This window comes from Scylla paramamosain, chromosome 8, assembly GCF_035594125.1.
Source record: "Scylla paramamosain isolate STU-SP2022 chromosome 8, ASM3559412v1, whole genome shotgun sequence".
Classification (NCBI taxonomy): Eukaryota; Metazoa; Arthropoda; class Malacostraca; order Decapoda; family Portunidae; genus Scylla; species Scylla paramamosain.
The window spans coordinates 17,273,339-17,286,043 of record NC_087158.1 but is presented as its reverse complement, the minus strand read 5'-3'; the positions used below and the strand labels follow the sequence as shown (position 1 = coordinate 17,286,043).

At 42.2% G+C, this 12,705-nt stretch overlaps 1 protein-coding gene across 1 annotated transcript in view; it reads left to right on the top strand.

Moving 5' to 3' along the window:
* LOC135102889 (acetylcholine receptor subunit beta-like 1) overlaps window positions 1–7,252 on the top strand; it is a 124,075-nt gene extending 116,823 nt beyond the window's left edge. The window contains 6 exon segments of the mRNA XM_064008493.1: window positions 812–987; window positions 1,278–1,335; window positions 1,337–1,430; window positions 2,028–2,140; window positions 6,256–6,375; window positions 6,954–7,252. Coding sequence (XP_063864563.1) covers window positions 812–987; window positions 1,278–1,335; window positions 1,337–1,430; window positions 2,028–2,140; window positions 6,256–6,375; window positions 6,954–7,118 — 726 coding nt within the window. The 3' untranslated portion in view covers window positions 7,119–7,252.
* The last annotated feature ends 5,453 nt before the right edge of the window (window positions 7,253–12,705 follow it).

The following is a 12,705-nucleotide window of genomic DNA, read 5'->3' as shown; positions in this document are numbered from 1 at the left end:
CGTAATGGTCATATTACGGTGTACAGGAAAATCATAATTATCGTTAGACAAATCATTTTTTTTTTTTTTTTATCAGTACCGAGTAGTTAAACCTCCAACTAGCAAACGTGACTCGAATGAAGGATGTGGAGTATGAAGATTAAACTAAATATAAATATGATCTTTATTCTATCGTCATGCTGCCATGTTCCATTTGATTTTCAGTTTACCAACTATGATAATTATATAATTATGTACCTTATTAAATTCTCCTTCCATCCCTCTGATAACGCCCTAACAGCTGTCTCAAGAGCAAATGTTACCATCATATCACACACAAAAGTGGACACCAGAAAATCATTATTGAGTTTTTTTTTTTTCTCAGTTATTAAAACAACAACGTTAATGGAGGAATCAAAGAATAACAAAGAGCAATATGTTCTTAGGTTTCTTCTAGGCTAAAAATAAATTAGTAAATAAAAAGACACGTGTTAAATTATGGGTGATCCTTTTCTGACTGTACACTATAGGGACTGGCGCCCTTCTTACATAAAAACAATGAACTACTACACCATTGTACATTACTTATTCCTAAAAGCGACAAGTATAAAAACACTATGGTTGCACGCCTCATCGCGCTCGTAAGGAGAAAGAGACGTCTGCGTTACCAGTGATGACTCCTACAACAGTAACATCAGATTACAGGAACTACCTATATTCTCAAAAGCTCAACGACTCTTACAAAATACACTCTGTACTACTTTAAAGACCTCATGTTTTGAAGACCTTTGAAAGCCGCTGTGAGACTGAGCACCGCGTTCTTGATCCTCAGGTGACGCTCGGTATCTCCATTTTGCTCTCCCTGGTTGTGTTCCTCTTGCTGGTGTCGAAGATCTTGCCGCCGACCTCACTGGTGCTTCCTCTGATTGCCAAGTATCTGCTCTTCACCTTCGTCATGAACACCGTCTCTATCCTCGTCACCGTCGTCATCATCAACTGGAACTTCAGGTGAGGTACAGAGGCTGCGCAGTGGAGGCTATGGGAAGATATTTGTGCAAAAAAAAAAAAAAATAGATTACATGCTTTTATCGTTTTTGTTAATTTCTTTGACATATCTACACCTATTCCCCTGTATTTAGTATAATTTTAGCGTTTCCTTAACGTTAGATTGTCTTTGCCATGGGATGGAAATAAAATTGTTGTTAGTTATTATTTATTTTATTGTTACTTTCGTTATACACTTACTGCATAGTTTTGGTTTGAAAGGAGAATCACCACTGACCTCCTCTCCGGTGCAGGGGCCCGAGGACTCACCGGATGCCCAACTGGATCCAGGTGTTGTTCCTCAAGTACCTCCCCCGTCATGCTGTTCATGAAGCGTCCCAAGAAGACCCGACTCCACTGGATGAACGAGATGACCCCCGGCCAGTCCCTCTCTCCTATGGCAGCAGGTGAGTGAGTCAGTCAGTCCGTCTCTCTCTCTCTCTCTCTCTCTCTCTCTCTCTCTCTCTCTCTCTCTCTCTCTCTCTCTCTCTCTCTCTCTCTCTCTCTCTCTCTCTCTCTCTCTCTCTCTCTCTCTCTCTCTCTCTCTCTCTCTCTCTCTCTCTCTCTCTCTCTCTCTCTCTCTCTCTCTCTCTCTCTCTCTCTCTCTCTCTCTCTCTCTCTCTCTCTCTCTCTCTCTCTCTCTCTCTCTCTCTCTCTCTCTCTCTCTCTCTCTCTCTCTCTCTCTCTCTCTCTCTCTCTCTCTCTCTCTCTCTCTCTCTCTCTCTCTCTCTCTCTCTCTCTCTCTCTCTCTCTCTCTCTCTCTCTCTCTCTCTCTCTCCTTCTCTCTCTCTCTCTCTCTCTCTCTCTCTCTCTCTCTCTCTCTCTCTCTCTCTCTCTCTCTCTCTCTCTCGGTCTCTCTCTCTCTCTCTCTCTCTCTCTCTCTCTCTCTCTCTCTCTCTCTCTCTCTCTCTCTCTCTCTCTCTCTCTCTCTCTCTCTCTCTCTCTCTCTCTCTCTCTCTCTCGTGTGCGTGTGTATCAAATGGATCTCCTTGTCTTCCCCACAGGCGGCGTGCCTCCCCACCATCACTTCGGCTCTCCGGAGATCGATAAGAGCACCGGCAAAATCGAGCACATGGAGATGTCCAACATTCACCACCCGAACTGCAATCTCAACCAAGTAATTATAATGTTTGTTGTTTGTTTTCTTATCATCCCCATCATCATTAAATACATGCTGGTTCTTTTCTTGCAGATGGTGTGAGGAAGTGTGATTGACATTGATGACCAGCTCTTCGTGACTCTTATAAACAGTTTTTCATGACATCAATAGCGATGATTTTTGTTACTCACTCTTACATCAAGTTTGTAAGTCTCAAGGCTCATACCACTGAACCATTTTAAGAAGCCATCCACGTACTTCTAAAAAAACAGCACATGCCTATTACATCAGGAGGAGGCAGTAGGCACTTGCCGAAACGATAATTACTTCCAGTAAGGTCTAAAGCACTGGATCAGGGGATGCTGTGAACCTATCATTAAACCCAGCTGTGATCTCACAACGTTTCCCTTTGTGTCTCATAATACCAGGGGGCAGTCACAGCCTGCCCTCTAAAGACAACTCTCTTCCCTAACACAGAACTACTAGCACCTAATTACAAACACACCCTTCACACAAAATTCAAAATTATCATGGCGACTCCTACACCAGCCTGTGAGTCCCTATCTTGTCAGGGGACCACAGATGTCCCCAGGTCGGTCTGCTCTTCTGGGATCGACCCTACGTGTCTTGACACACCCCTCAACTTTTTTCTTCATTAACTTCTGCAGCATTCACGGTCTTAGATCTAATTTTGAATTTGTAGAACAGCACCTCTCCTCTACTAAAACCTCATCTTCTTTTCCTCACAGAAACACAGGTGTCTGAGGCAACTGACAATAGCCTCTTTTCTGTTCCCCTTCTACTTTCTCTATCCTCATTTTCAATCCAAAGCTGGATGTTGCGTCTATGTGCGCAACGACTTAACATGATCTCGTGCCTGCGCTCTTGAATCTCCTGAGTTTTCCACCATCTGACTATGACTATAGAGTCACTCTCAAAGTAAATTTATTTGTGCTGTATACCTCTCACCCAACTCTTCTAACTATAAGAAATTCTTTGACTACTTAACCTCCAAAGTGGAGCAGATTCTGACTTTCTTCCCTTTTGCGGAGATCTCCATTCATGGAGACTTCAATGTTCACCACCAGCTTTGGCTTTCCTCTCCCTTCACTGACCATCCTGGGGGAACTAGCCTTTAACTTTGCTATCCTTCACGACCTAGAGCAAGTGGTGCAACACCCTTCTCGTATTCCTGATTGTCTTGGAGATACATCCAACATTCTTGACCTTTTCCTAACCTCTAATCCTGCTTATGATGTTACCCTCTCTTCTCCGTTGGGCTCCTCCAATCACAATCTCGTATCTGTATCTTGTCCCATCGCTCCAAACCCTCCCCAGGATCCCCCTAAGTAGGGGTGCCTCTGGCGGTTTGCCTCTACCAATTAGGGGGACCTGAGGAGGTATTTTGCTGATTTTCCTTGGGATGACTACTGCTTCCATGACAGAGACCCGTCTCTGTATGCCGCGCGCATAACAGAGGTAATAGTGTCTGGCATGGAGGCATACATTCCTCACTCTTTTTCTCAACCAGAACCTTCCAAACATTGGTTTAATACAGCTTGTTCTCATACTACAGTAAAATCCCTCTCATCTGGCATTCGAGTATCCGGCAGCTTCAAGTATCCGGCACATTTTTCCCCGAGCCTTAAAATCAATAAAAAATCAATGTGTACTCATAAAATAGATTAAAATTCCCGCGCAAGCCATACTTTGTCCCCTCGCCACCAGAGCGCTCTGCTTCGCGCCACCCGCGGCCCACTGCACTGTGTTTACTCAGTGACTCAGTCCCGCGTGTGCACTGTTTATCGCCTGACGCAAAGAGGAAGCGTGTTGTGCTTACACTTAAGCAGCTGATCAGATCAGCTTATCTTTGTTATGGTAAGATGCATGAGTGTAGGGTGGTGATTGTGGACATAATTTCACTTCTATTCAAGTGTCCGGCAATATTCAAGTATCCGGCATGTCGGCGGCCCCGTTGATGCCGGATAAGAGAGATTTTACTGTATATGTGATAGAGAGGTAGCCCACAAAAGACACTTCAGCCTTCCATCACCAGAATCTCATGCACTTTATATTGCTGCTCAGAACCATGTCACGTCTGTTCTCCAACTAGCAAAAAACTCCTTCATTAAAGCCTGGGTATCCCCTTAATAGAAAGTGTCAAAATCTTTCAAGATCTAACTCCCCTCATGACTTCTGACACCTAACAAAAAACATATCCAATAATTTTGCTTTTTCTTCTTTCCCTCCTTTATTTCAAGCAGATGGCACCACTGCTATCACATCTATCTCTAAAGCTGAACTCTTCGCTCAAATCTTTGCTAAAAAGTCTACCTTGGATGATTCAGGGCTTGTTCCTCCCTCTCCTCCACCCTCTGACTACTTCATGCTACCTATTAAAATTCTTCACAATGATGTTTTCCATCCCCTCGTTGGCCTAAACCCTCTGAATGCTTATGGACCTGATGGGATTCCTCCTATTGTCCTCCGAAACTGCACCTCCGTGCTTGCACCTTGCCTAGTCAAACTCTTTCAACTCTGTCTGTCAACATCTACCTTTCTTTCTTGCTGAAAGTTTGTCTACATTCAGCCTGTTCCTAATCCCGCAAACTACTGTCCTATTGCTTTAATTTCCTGCCAATCCAAAGTTTTTTTAATCTATCTTCAACAGGAAGATTCTTAAACATCTATCACTTCACAACCTTCCATCTGATCTCCAGTATGGGTTCCGTCAAGGCCACTCTACTGGTGATTTTCTGGTTTTCCTTACTGAGTCTTGGTCATCATCTTTTAGAGATTTTGGTGAATCTTTTGCTGTTGCCTTAGACATATCAAAAGCTTTTAGTAGACTATGTCTGGCACAAAGCCTTGATTTCCAAACTACCCTCCTACGGCTTCTATCCCTCTCAAGTTTCCTTTCTGACCGTTCTATTGCTGCTGTGGTAGACTGTCACTGTTCTTCTCCTAAATCTATTAACAGTGGTGTTCCTCAGGGTTTTGTCCTGTCACCCACTCTCTTCCTATTATTCATCAATGATCTTCTAAATCAAACTTCTTGTCCTATCCACTTCTACTCACTTTTCCACGTCTTTTCATAGACGTACAACCCTTCAGGAAGTAAACAGTTCACGTAGGGAAGCCACAGAACCCCTGACTTCTGACCGCTCTAAAATTTCTGATTGGGACAGAGCTAACTTAGCATTATTCATTGCCTCAAAATCTCAATTCCTCCATCTATCAACTCTACACAACCTTCCATTCAACTATCCCCTTTTCTTCAGTGACACTCACCTGCACCCCCCCCCCTCTTCTACACTGAACATCATCGGTCTGTCCTTTACTTATAATCTAAACTGAAATCTTCACATTTCATCTCTAACTAAAACAGCTTCTATGAAGGTAGGTGTTCTGAGACGTCCCCGCCAGGTTTTCTCACTCTTCCAGCTGCTAACTCTTTACAGGGGCCTTATCCATCCATGTATGGAGTATGCTTCACATGTTTGGGGGGATTTCACTCATACCGCCCTTCTAAACAGGGTGGAATCAAAAGCTTTTCGTCTCATCAACTCCTCTCCTCAAACTGACTGTCTTCAGCCTCTTTCTTATCTCCGCAATATTGCATCTCTTGCTATCTACTCGTATCTTCTACTGCTATTTTCATACTAACTGCTCTTTTGTTCTTGCTAACTGCATGCCTCCCCTCCTCCCGCGGCCTCACTGCACAAGACTTTCGTCTTTCTCTCACCCCTATTCTGTGCACCTCTCTAATGCAAGAGTTAACCAATATTCTCAATCATTCATCCCTTTCTCTGGTAAACTTTGGAACTCCCTGCCTGCTTCTGTATTTCCACCTTCCTATGATTTGAATTCCTTCAAGAATGAGATTTCAAGACATTTATCCTTCAATTTTTTACTACCGCTTTGGATCCTATTCGGAAACTGGCATCTCAGTGGGACTTTTTTTTTTCCTTGGCCGGTGTCCCTCCTACAAGAACAAAAAAATAAATAAATATTGTTATTTCATCCGGAAGTTTAGTAGTGCATAGCAAGTGGTACTGTACCTGCACAGAAATTAGTATGATGTTATTGTCAGCTAAACAGAAATCTCAGGTAAGGAATCTCCCATTACACAGATGCCGAGGCGCGAATCGGAAAACTCTGATTCCCTGTTTATCACACCGGAAGCGTACAAAGCGACGGAGGCCGTGGAGTTCATCGCCGAGCACCTGAGAAACGAGGACCACTACATCCAGGTGAGGCGCGGCCCGGGGACTGAGGGAACCAGGGCAGTAAGAGTGTGATGTTTGATATATGACGAGAAGAAAGGAAACTGGTGTTCGTTACGTCAAGAAGTGAAGCAACTCGGGAAGGGAGAATCGATAGGAGAATTATACCAGGTGTTTCTGTGTAAATATTAGCCAAGTAAATTCTATCCATGAAAATTCCACCCACAACATTTACCCAAATGATGCCTTTCTCAACATAATGTAATCTATAACATACCATGAAAGGAATTATTTAGCGGGAAATCTTAAGTGGAATGTTCGCTAGGGAAATTTATCCAAAGGGAGCTTATAATGGAAGATATAAGTCGGGTAAAGAATGGCAAAGAGTGAAGGAGAACGATACTCTTGATATCATTTACTTGCTAACAATATTTGCATTATTTCCATCATCTCACTTAAAACTTAATATTATGTCTATACGGTGAGTGTTTTTGCTATGAATTTTATGAGTGTTTTGTTTCTAAATCTTCTTTCACTTCACCTGTTGCTGACACCCCACCTCGCCTTCCTTCATGAACTAACGCTTGTCCCATGTCTCACTTCAGATACGCGAAGACTGGAAATACGTGGCCATGGTCATTGATCGTCTTCAACTGTACATTTTCTTCGCCGTCACCACAGCCGGCACGATTGGTATTCTGATGGATGCCCCACATATATTTGAGTATGTCGATCAGGACAACATTATCGATACTTATAGAGGGAAGTGAATCATGAAATTTAACCAAGTTGGAATTCACGTGTATAATTCAAAACGGATAAAAATATTGAAAAATAGAGGCATATGATCCGGATACGAAAGCTTGTGAGCTCAAGTGGGAATGTGCCAAATATAGAAGGAGAACGAGGGAGAACAAGCAGTGAATATCTAAGATAGATCCTCTGAGTACGTCTGCTTGTCTCTTGATCCTTCTCTGTTCATCTTCCTCCTTCCTTCTCTGTCCCAGGATCAGGCATGGAAAGAATCAGTCGTTCTCTGGATGGCGAAGGGGAAAGCAAAAGATTGTGATATATCATGAGCGACGGTCGCTGATACAACACCAACTAAGTTAAGAGAATATATTATTATATATATGAATATATATATAAAAGTTCAAAGTACTCTTTAATCATGGTGCCAGTTCTGTATGTGATTTTGGTTATGTTTAATCAGTATTCTGGGGTGTGGGGACGACGGCATTCTCACAGTGCACTAAAGGACATGGCGAGGCGGGACAGACGCCCGCCCTTCCCTCGGCCGCCCCGGAGCTGGTTCGTCGTGGTGACCGCCAGTCCACCTTCTCTACCTATGACTTGTCCAGCAATCCTCCACTGTTGACCGGTTTCTCGCTTATTTGTTAGTTATATTGTCTCTGCGATTTTGCATTCCTATGGTGTAGTAAAATCATCCCTTTCAACCTTCATGCCCAAGGATAACTACAGGAGTATACATTTATCAAACCAAAACTTTTCTTAAGGGTTACTGTATTATTATTTTTACTTTGGAGTCTTCTGGCATCAGTGCTCAAAATAGATAGCAGAGCCAGCGATGGTGTGCGGGTGAATGCACGTGTGTGTGTGTGTGTGTGTGTGTGTGTGTGTGTGAACGTGAGTTTGTGTGTGTGTGTGTGTGTGTGTGTGTGTGTGTGTGTGTGTGTGTGTGTGTGTGTGTGTGTGTGTGAACGTGAGTGTGTGTGTTTGTGTTTGTGCTCGCGCGCGCATTAAGAACGATATGGAGAATGCAGGCTTGCGTCCATGTGTGTGTGTGTGTGTGTGTGTGTGTGTGTGTGTGTGTGTGTGTGTGTGTGTGTGTGTGTGTGTGTGTGTGAGAGAGAGAGAGAGAGAGAGAGAGAGAGAGAGAGAGAGAGGGAGGGAGGGAGAGGAGAGCGCGCGCGCGCGCGTGTGTGTGTGTGTGTGTGTGTGTGTGTGTGTGTGTGTGTGTGTGTGTGTGTGTGTGTGTGTGTGTGTGTGTGTGTGTGTGTGTGTGTGTGCAAGACTGCGTCAAAGTATTCATAAATCTGGAGCGTGCAATGCCGGAGTAACTAGAGAAAATAATATGAGGTGTTTCTCGATTGTGGCCGGTGCGTGCGGGCGCGTCCAGACTTACTCCTGTCACGCGTCAGCTCGGAGAGGCGCTTCAGGACAGAACAATCAGGATAAAGACTAGATATTTGTAGTTTTTCATAGGTGCGAAGTTAGTGACATGTTTCATATGTTTACATACATAACTAGTAATTAAGTGGATTTGTATGTAAAATTATAATTACATGATTTGAGGTCTATGCTCAAGACACTACTTGACTGCAGTCCGAGGTTGACAGGAAACATGAGTCACCACAGTTAACAGAAGGCTTGCATCTTAGCGGAACGCAGTGCTTGTCTTTCCAATATTAGCATGGACAATAGATGCTATTTTGATTGAAATAGAAAATACGAAAAGAAAATTTATATTGTCTTGCTCACAATTTTAGGTGCAATTGATTTTCCTTGTCTTGGGTAGCTATAATGCTTTGATAAGTGTGAATTACATGGCATTTCCAGCCTCCTTCCCGAGGCTCGCTTCACGCTTTCCTAGCAGGGCCTCCCGTCTCGCTCCCTGCCACAGAGGTCCCCAACATGGGCGGTGCGGGAGTCCATTCTTAGGAGGTCTGGTTTTCTCATGAATAACTGGCATATTTTTAAAAGAAACAGGTAAATACACGAAAGATATTATTATTGTAGAAGTATCTTTCTATTTAGTCGATTGCCAAGATTTTGTTATTTGGCAAATCTTCAGTAATGTATTCAACAACTTTAGTTTTGTTTTTCACGATGACAAAGTTTTGTTTCCATAATACGTATTTTCCGTTAGCCTTGATGATGTTTCGCGGCTAGTTTTAAATGGTACTCAACAGGTTACGGGTACTGGATTTTCCTATCAATGCCATGGTACCTTTAACTGCTAAGAAACACAAGAGCAAATAGTTCTTATACTTCAAAGGTTAGATCATTGTGTCATTATCTTCCTTCAAAAAATTACTGTTTAGTCTTAAGACATGAGTTCCCCCATCACTCATTTGCTTCTGGGTTATTTCAAGACTTGGGTGTGACTTCCTGACTCAGCAAACACAGATAGTAATTGTACCTTCACCTGCGAGGCGAGCGTCCCCGGACCGCCTGTCCTTCCCTGCTGTCTGTATGTTAGTGGAATCAAAATAACAAGGCTCTCTTCTCTCAATCCATTAAAATAAATACGTGTCTGTTGCGAGAGATTTCGTTAAGAAAAAGCTTCACTGAGCTAAATATATGATAAGCTTTTTCTTCGTTGTGTGTTGTATTTGTTTGTTTGTTTGTGACGAGATGTTTGCAAAGTGCAGCACTTGAATTCCAAAATTACTGATTGAATGAAAATATTTGCTTGTGTTCTATGTTATAAGATAGTGAAGTGTATTGAAAAGATGACTGCAATACAGAACTTCGTTATAAGTCGTGTTCAGAAATGACAATGAGAACACGACGTAACTATTGATTGGCAATGCTGAAAAAAAAAAAAACTGTTGGTCATCCAGTGGTATTACACTCATAACCAAAGACACTAAGATGTTATCTAGGGGAGTACGATGTTCCTTGAACATTATTTTGATATAACATTTCCACATTGCGATGAAATTTATAGAACAGTTGTGGAAATAAGAGTGTTTGTGTGTGTGCGACTTAAAACTTAATATTTTGATACTGTAGGTAAGGTCGTGAGGTGTTCTTCTCTGAGATGAGAAGGTCAAGGAACAAGAGTGCTGAACTCACCACCTCAGAAGCCACACCTTGGAGATATGTGACAGTACTATGCTAACATGGAAATAAACTAGGATGTCCTAAGGCCAAAAATGTATTGTGTCTATAATTTTGTCTGGAGTTGTTTTATATTTTCACCAGAGAAAGCTCATTCTAACTACACATACTTCCGAACCGCGCAGACAGACCGGAGCAGACGCGTCACTCCGGCCTGGCCCTTCTTGCCGCCTCGGGCTGGTGCTTGGCGGGGCGGGCCGGGGCGACGGACCAGTTAGAGTGGGGTTTCCAACATAACACCTTATATACTTCCCGCCGCATATGCTGTAAATGCTAAAAAGGCTTTCTCATTTAGAAATAGATTCATTATCTAGTGTTTGTTTGTTAGACATACCCATCTGAAAATATAAATCTTTAGAAGTTGTAGGAATCCCAAAGAAAATATGTTTGAACCCATGTCTGATTTTTTTTCTTTTTTTCTTTTTTGTACGTAGTTCATTATTTAAAATTCCATTATATTAATAGTTCATTGTGTTCTTTCGTACTGAAGATCTGGATATCCTCTTTACCTCTGATTTGTCTGCCACATCACGAGCACGAAAGACCGTAAAATGCAAGAGTCCGAGTCACACAGGCCGTCACTTCCTGCTGGCGATGAGGCGGTGAAGCTAAGTAGTGGTCCAGCGGCCATGACCTCCCCGGCGAGTCTCTGGACCTGTTGACTCTCTTGATGACTTCGTAGAAAAAAATTTTGTACCGTATGTGTGCTTTGGGGGTTAGTGTCACCGTTCGACTGTTTACATCTTAGATACGCTAGAGTTGTTATCGCAAGAAGAAAAGCAGTCCTGGTGACGGCGTAAGTGAGGGTGGCCACCAGAGCCTCTGCTGGGGATTAAGTCGCTGTGCTGTTCACTGGCTGAAGACTGATGTAAGTATGCGGGAGAAAATACAAACACTCACTGAATCAGCAAGTTGCGTTCTGTTGTCGATGGTCAGAGAGGCTCAAGCAGTTCGAGCGCATGTTTATCTTTATTATGGTTACAGCCAAGACATGTATTGATGGGTAACTGAGTTTTGGTTTGATTATAGATTTTTTTTTTTTTCTTAGAGTGTCATATTTATCCATTTATTCGTCTCACTTATTTGATCTACACATACACACACACATTGGCTGTACATGATATACTATGTGTTGACAGCAACTTCTTGTAAAAGATAAATTGTTATAGTCAATGTTATAAGGAGCATTGTATATTATTTTATGTAAATGATCCGTGTTTTAAAAACTTATGAAATTCTCTAAGAAATATGCGTTTACATAACGTTTCATATACCCCACTTAACCCCGATACATGTACACACCACTCTTGCACGTACCCTCAGATTTACACTGTTCGATTATTGGTAAACTTCGGAAGAGACAATCATATATAAAATCTTATTATTCATTAACGAGCAGAAATTCGCATTGAAAGCTCGCCTTTATTATTCTTATGTGTTAGGTTTTTAACTTTTCTCAAATTTATCCTTAAACCTGTATGACTTTTTTTCCCCCCTATTTCCATGCAATGAATGTGCTAGTGACAGTCCTGAGCAAGAGCTTCTTCATACTCTCTCAAAGTTTCTCGTTCAACTCATTGATACAAGAAAAAGAGGTTTACCAAAAAAAGGATCAAGGCTGATCACAAAATATCATATTCCAGCTACTCGAAAGCCACAGAGGTTTTTTGTTTAGCAGGACAGTAGGTGTCGGTTGTCCTGTTGACGTCCTCGTTTCCCAACCAAAAGCCGTTACTGTGTGCTGATGAGGTCACGATAGTGTTATCCGTCCGTGACCCATCAAAATGTGCATGCCACTCAGTGATCTGTCATGTAAACACTTAACCAAGCAGCACCACTATCAAGGAAACCAACTTCAACGATTGGTCAGTGATAATTTGAAGATATATCCAAATTCAAGAGAAATCAAACGCTTGACTTCACATAAATTTGCTATATTGTTCTTCAGTATATATGTCTGTCGGATACAGCTGTGGAACCTTTAGAGAATCGAGGCTCTTTCTCCCTGTGACTGCATCACTTGAATGTTCGTATTTATAACTTAAGACGTTTTCTTCACGCAAATGGGAAGCATTACTTCAAAAATACAGTTTGCTAACTCCATAAAAATCTATACATATTTACCACGATTACCCTAGTAAAGTATTATCGGAAGCTGACTTGCAATGTTGAGTGATATTTTATTTGTATTGATCCAAGATTGTTTAATTTTTAAGATTTGTTTAACTTGTTTTCTCGTATTGTAGAACGCATGAAAAAATAGTGGGCTTTGATATATAGGGAATATCATAAGGAAAAATATAAAAAGCGGCTATCTTTGTTCAAGTATGCTACGTGATGGAATCTCACTGCTCAATGATATCCTATTTCTTGTCAGCCAGTGTTACCGCTGGCTCCAGCTTGAGTTCCCCGGCTCACTAGTCCTCATCCCATCAGCCCAGATACATCACCGCCCCGCTATAGGAACTGGGTTCGGAGCTTTGATTAGGC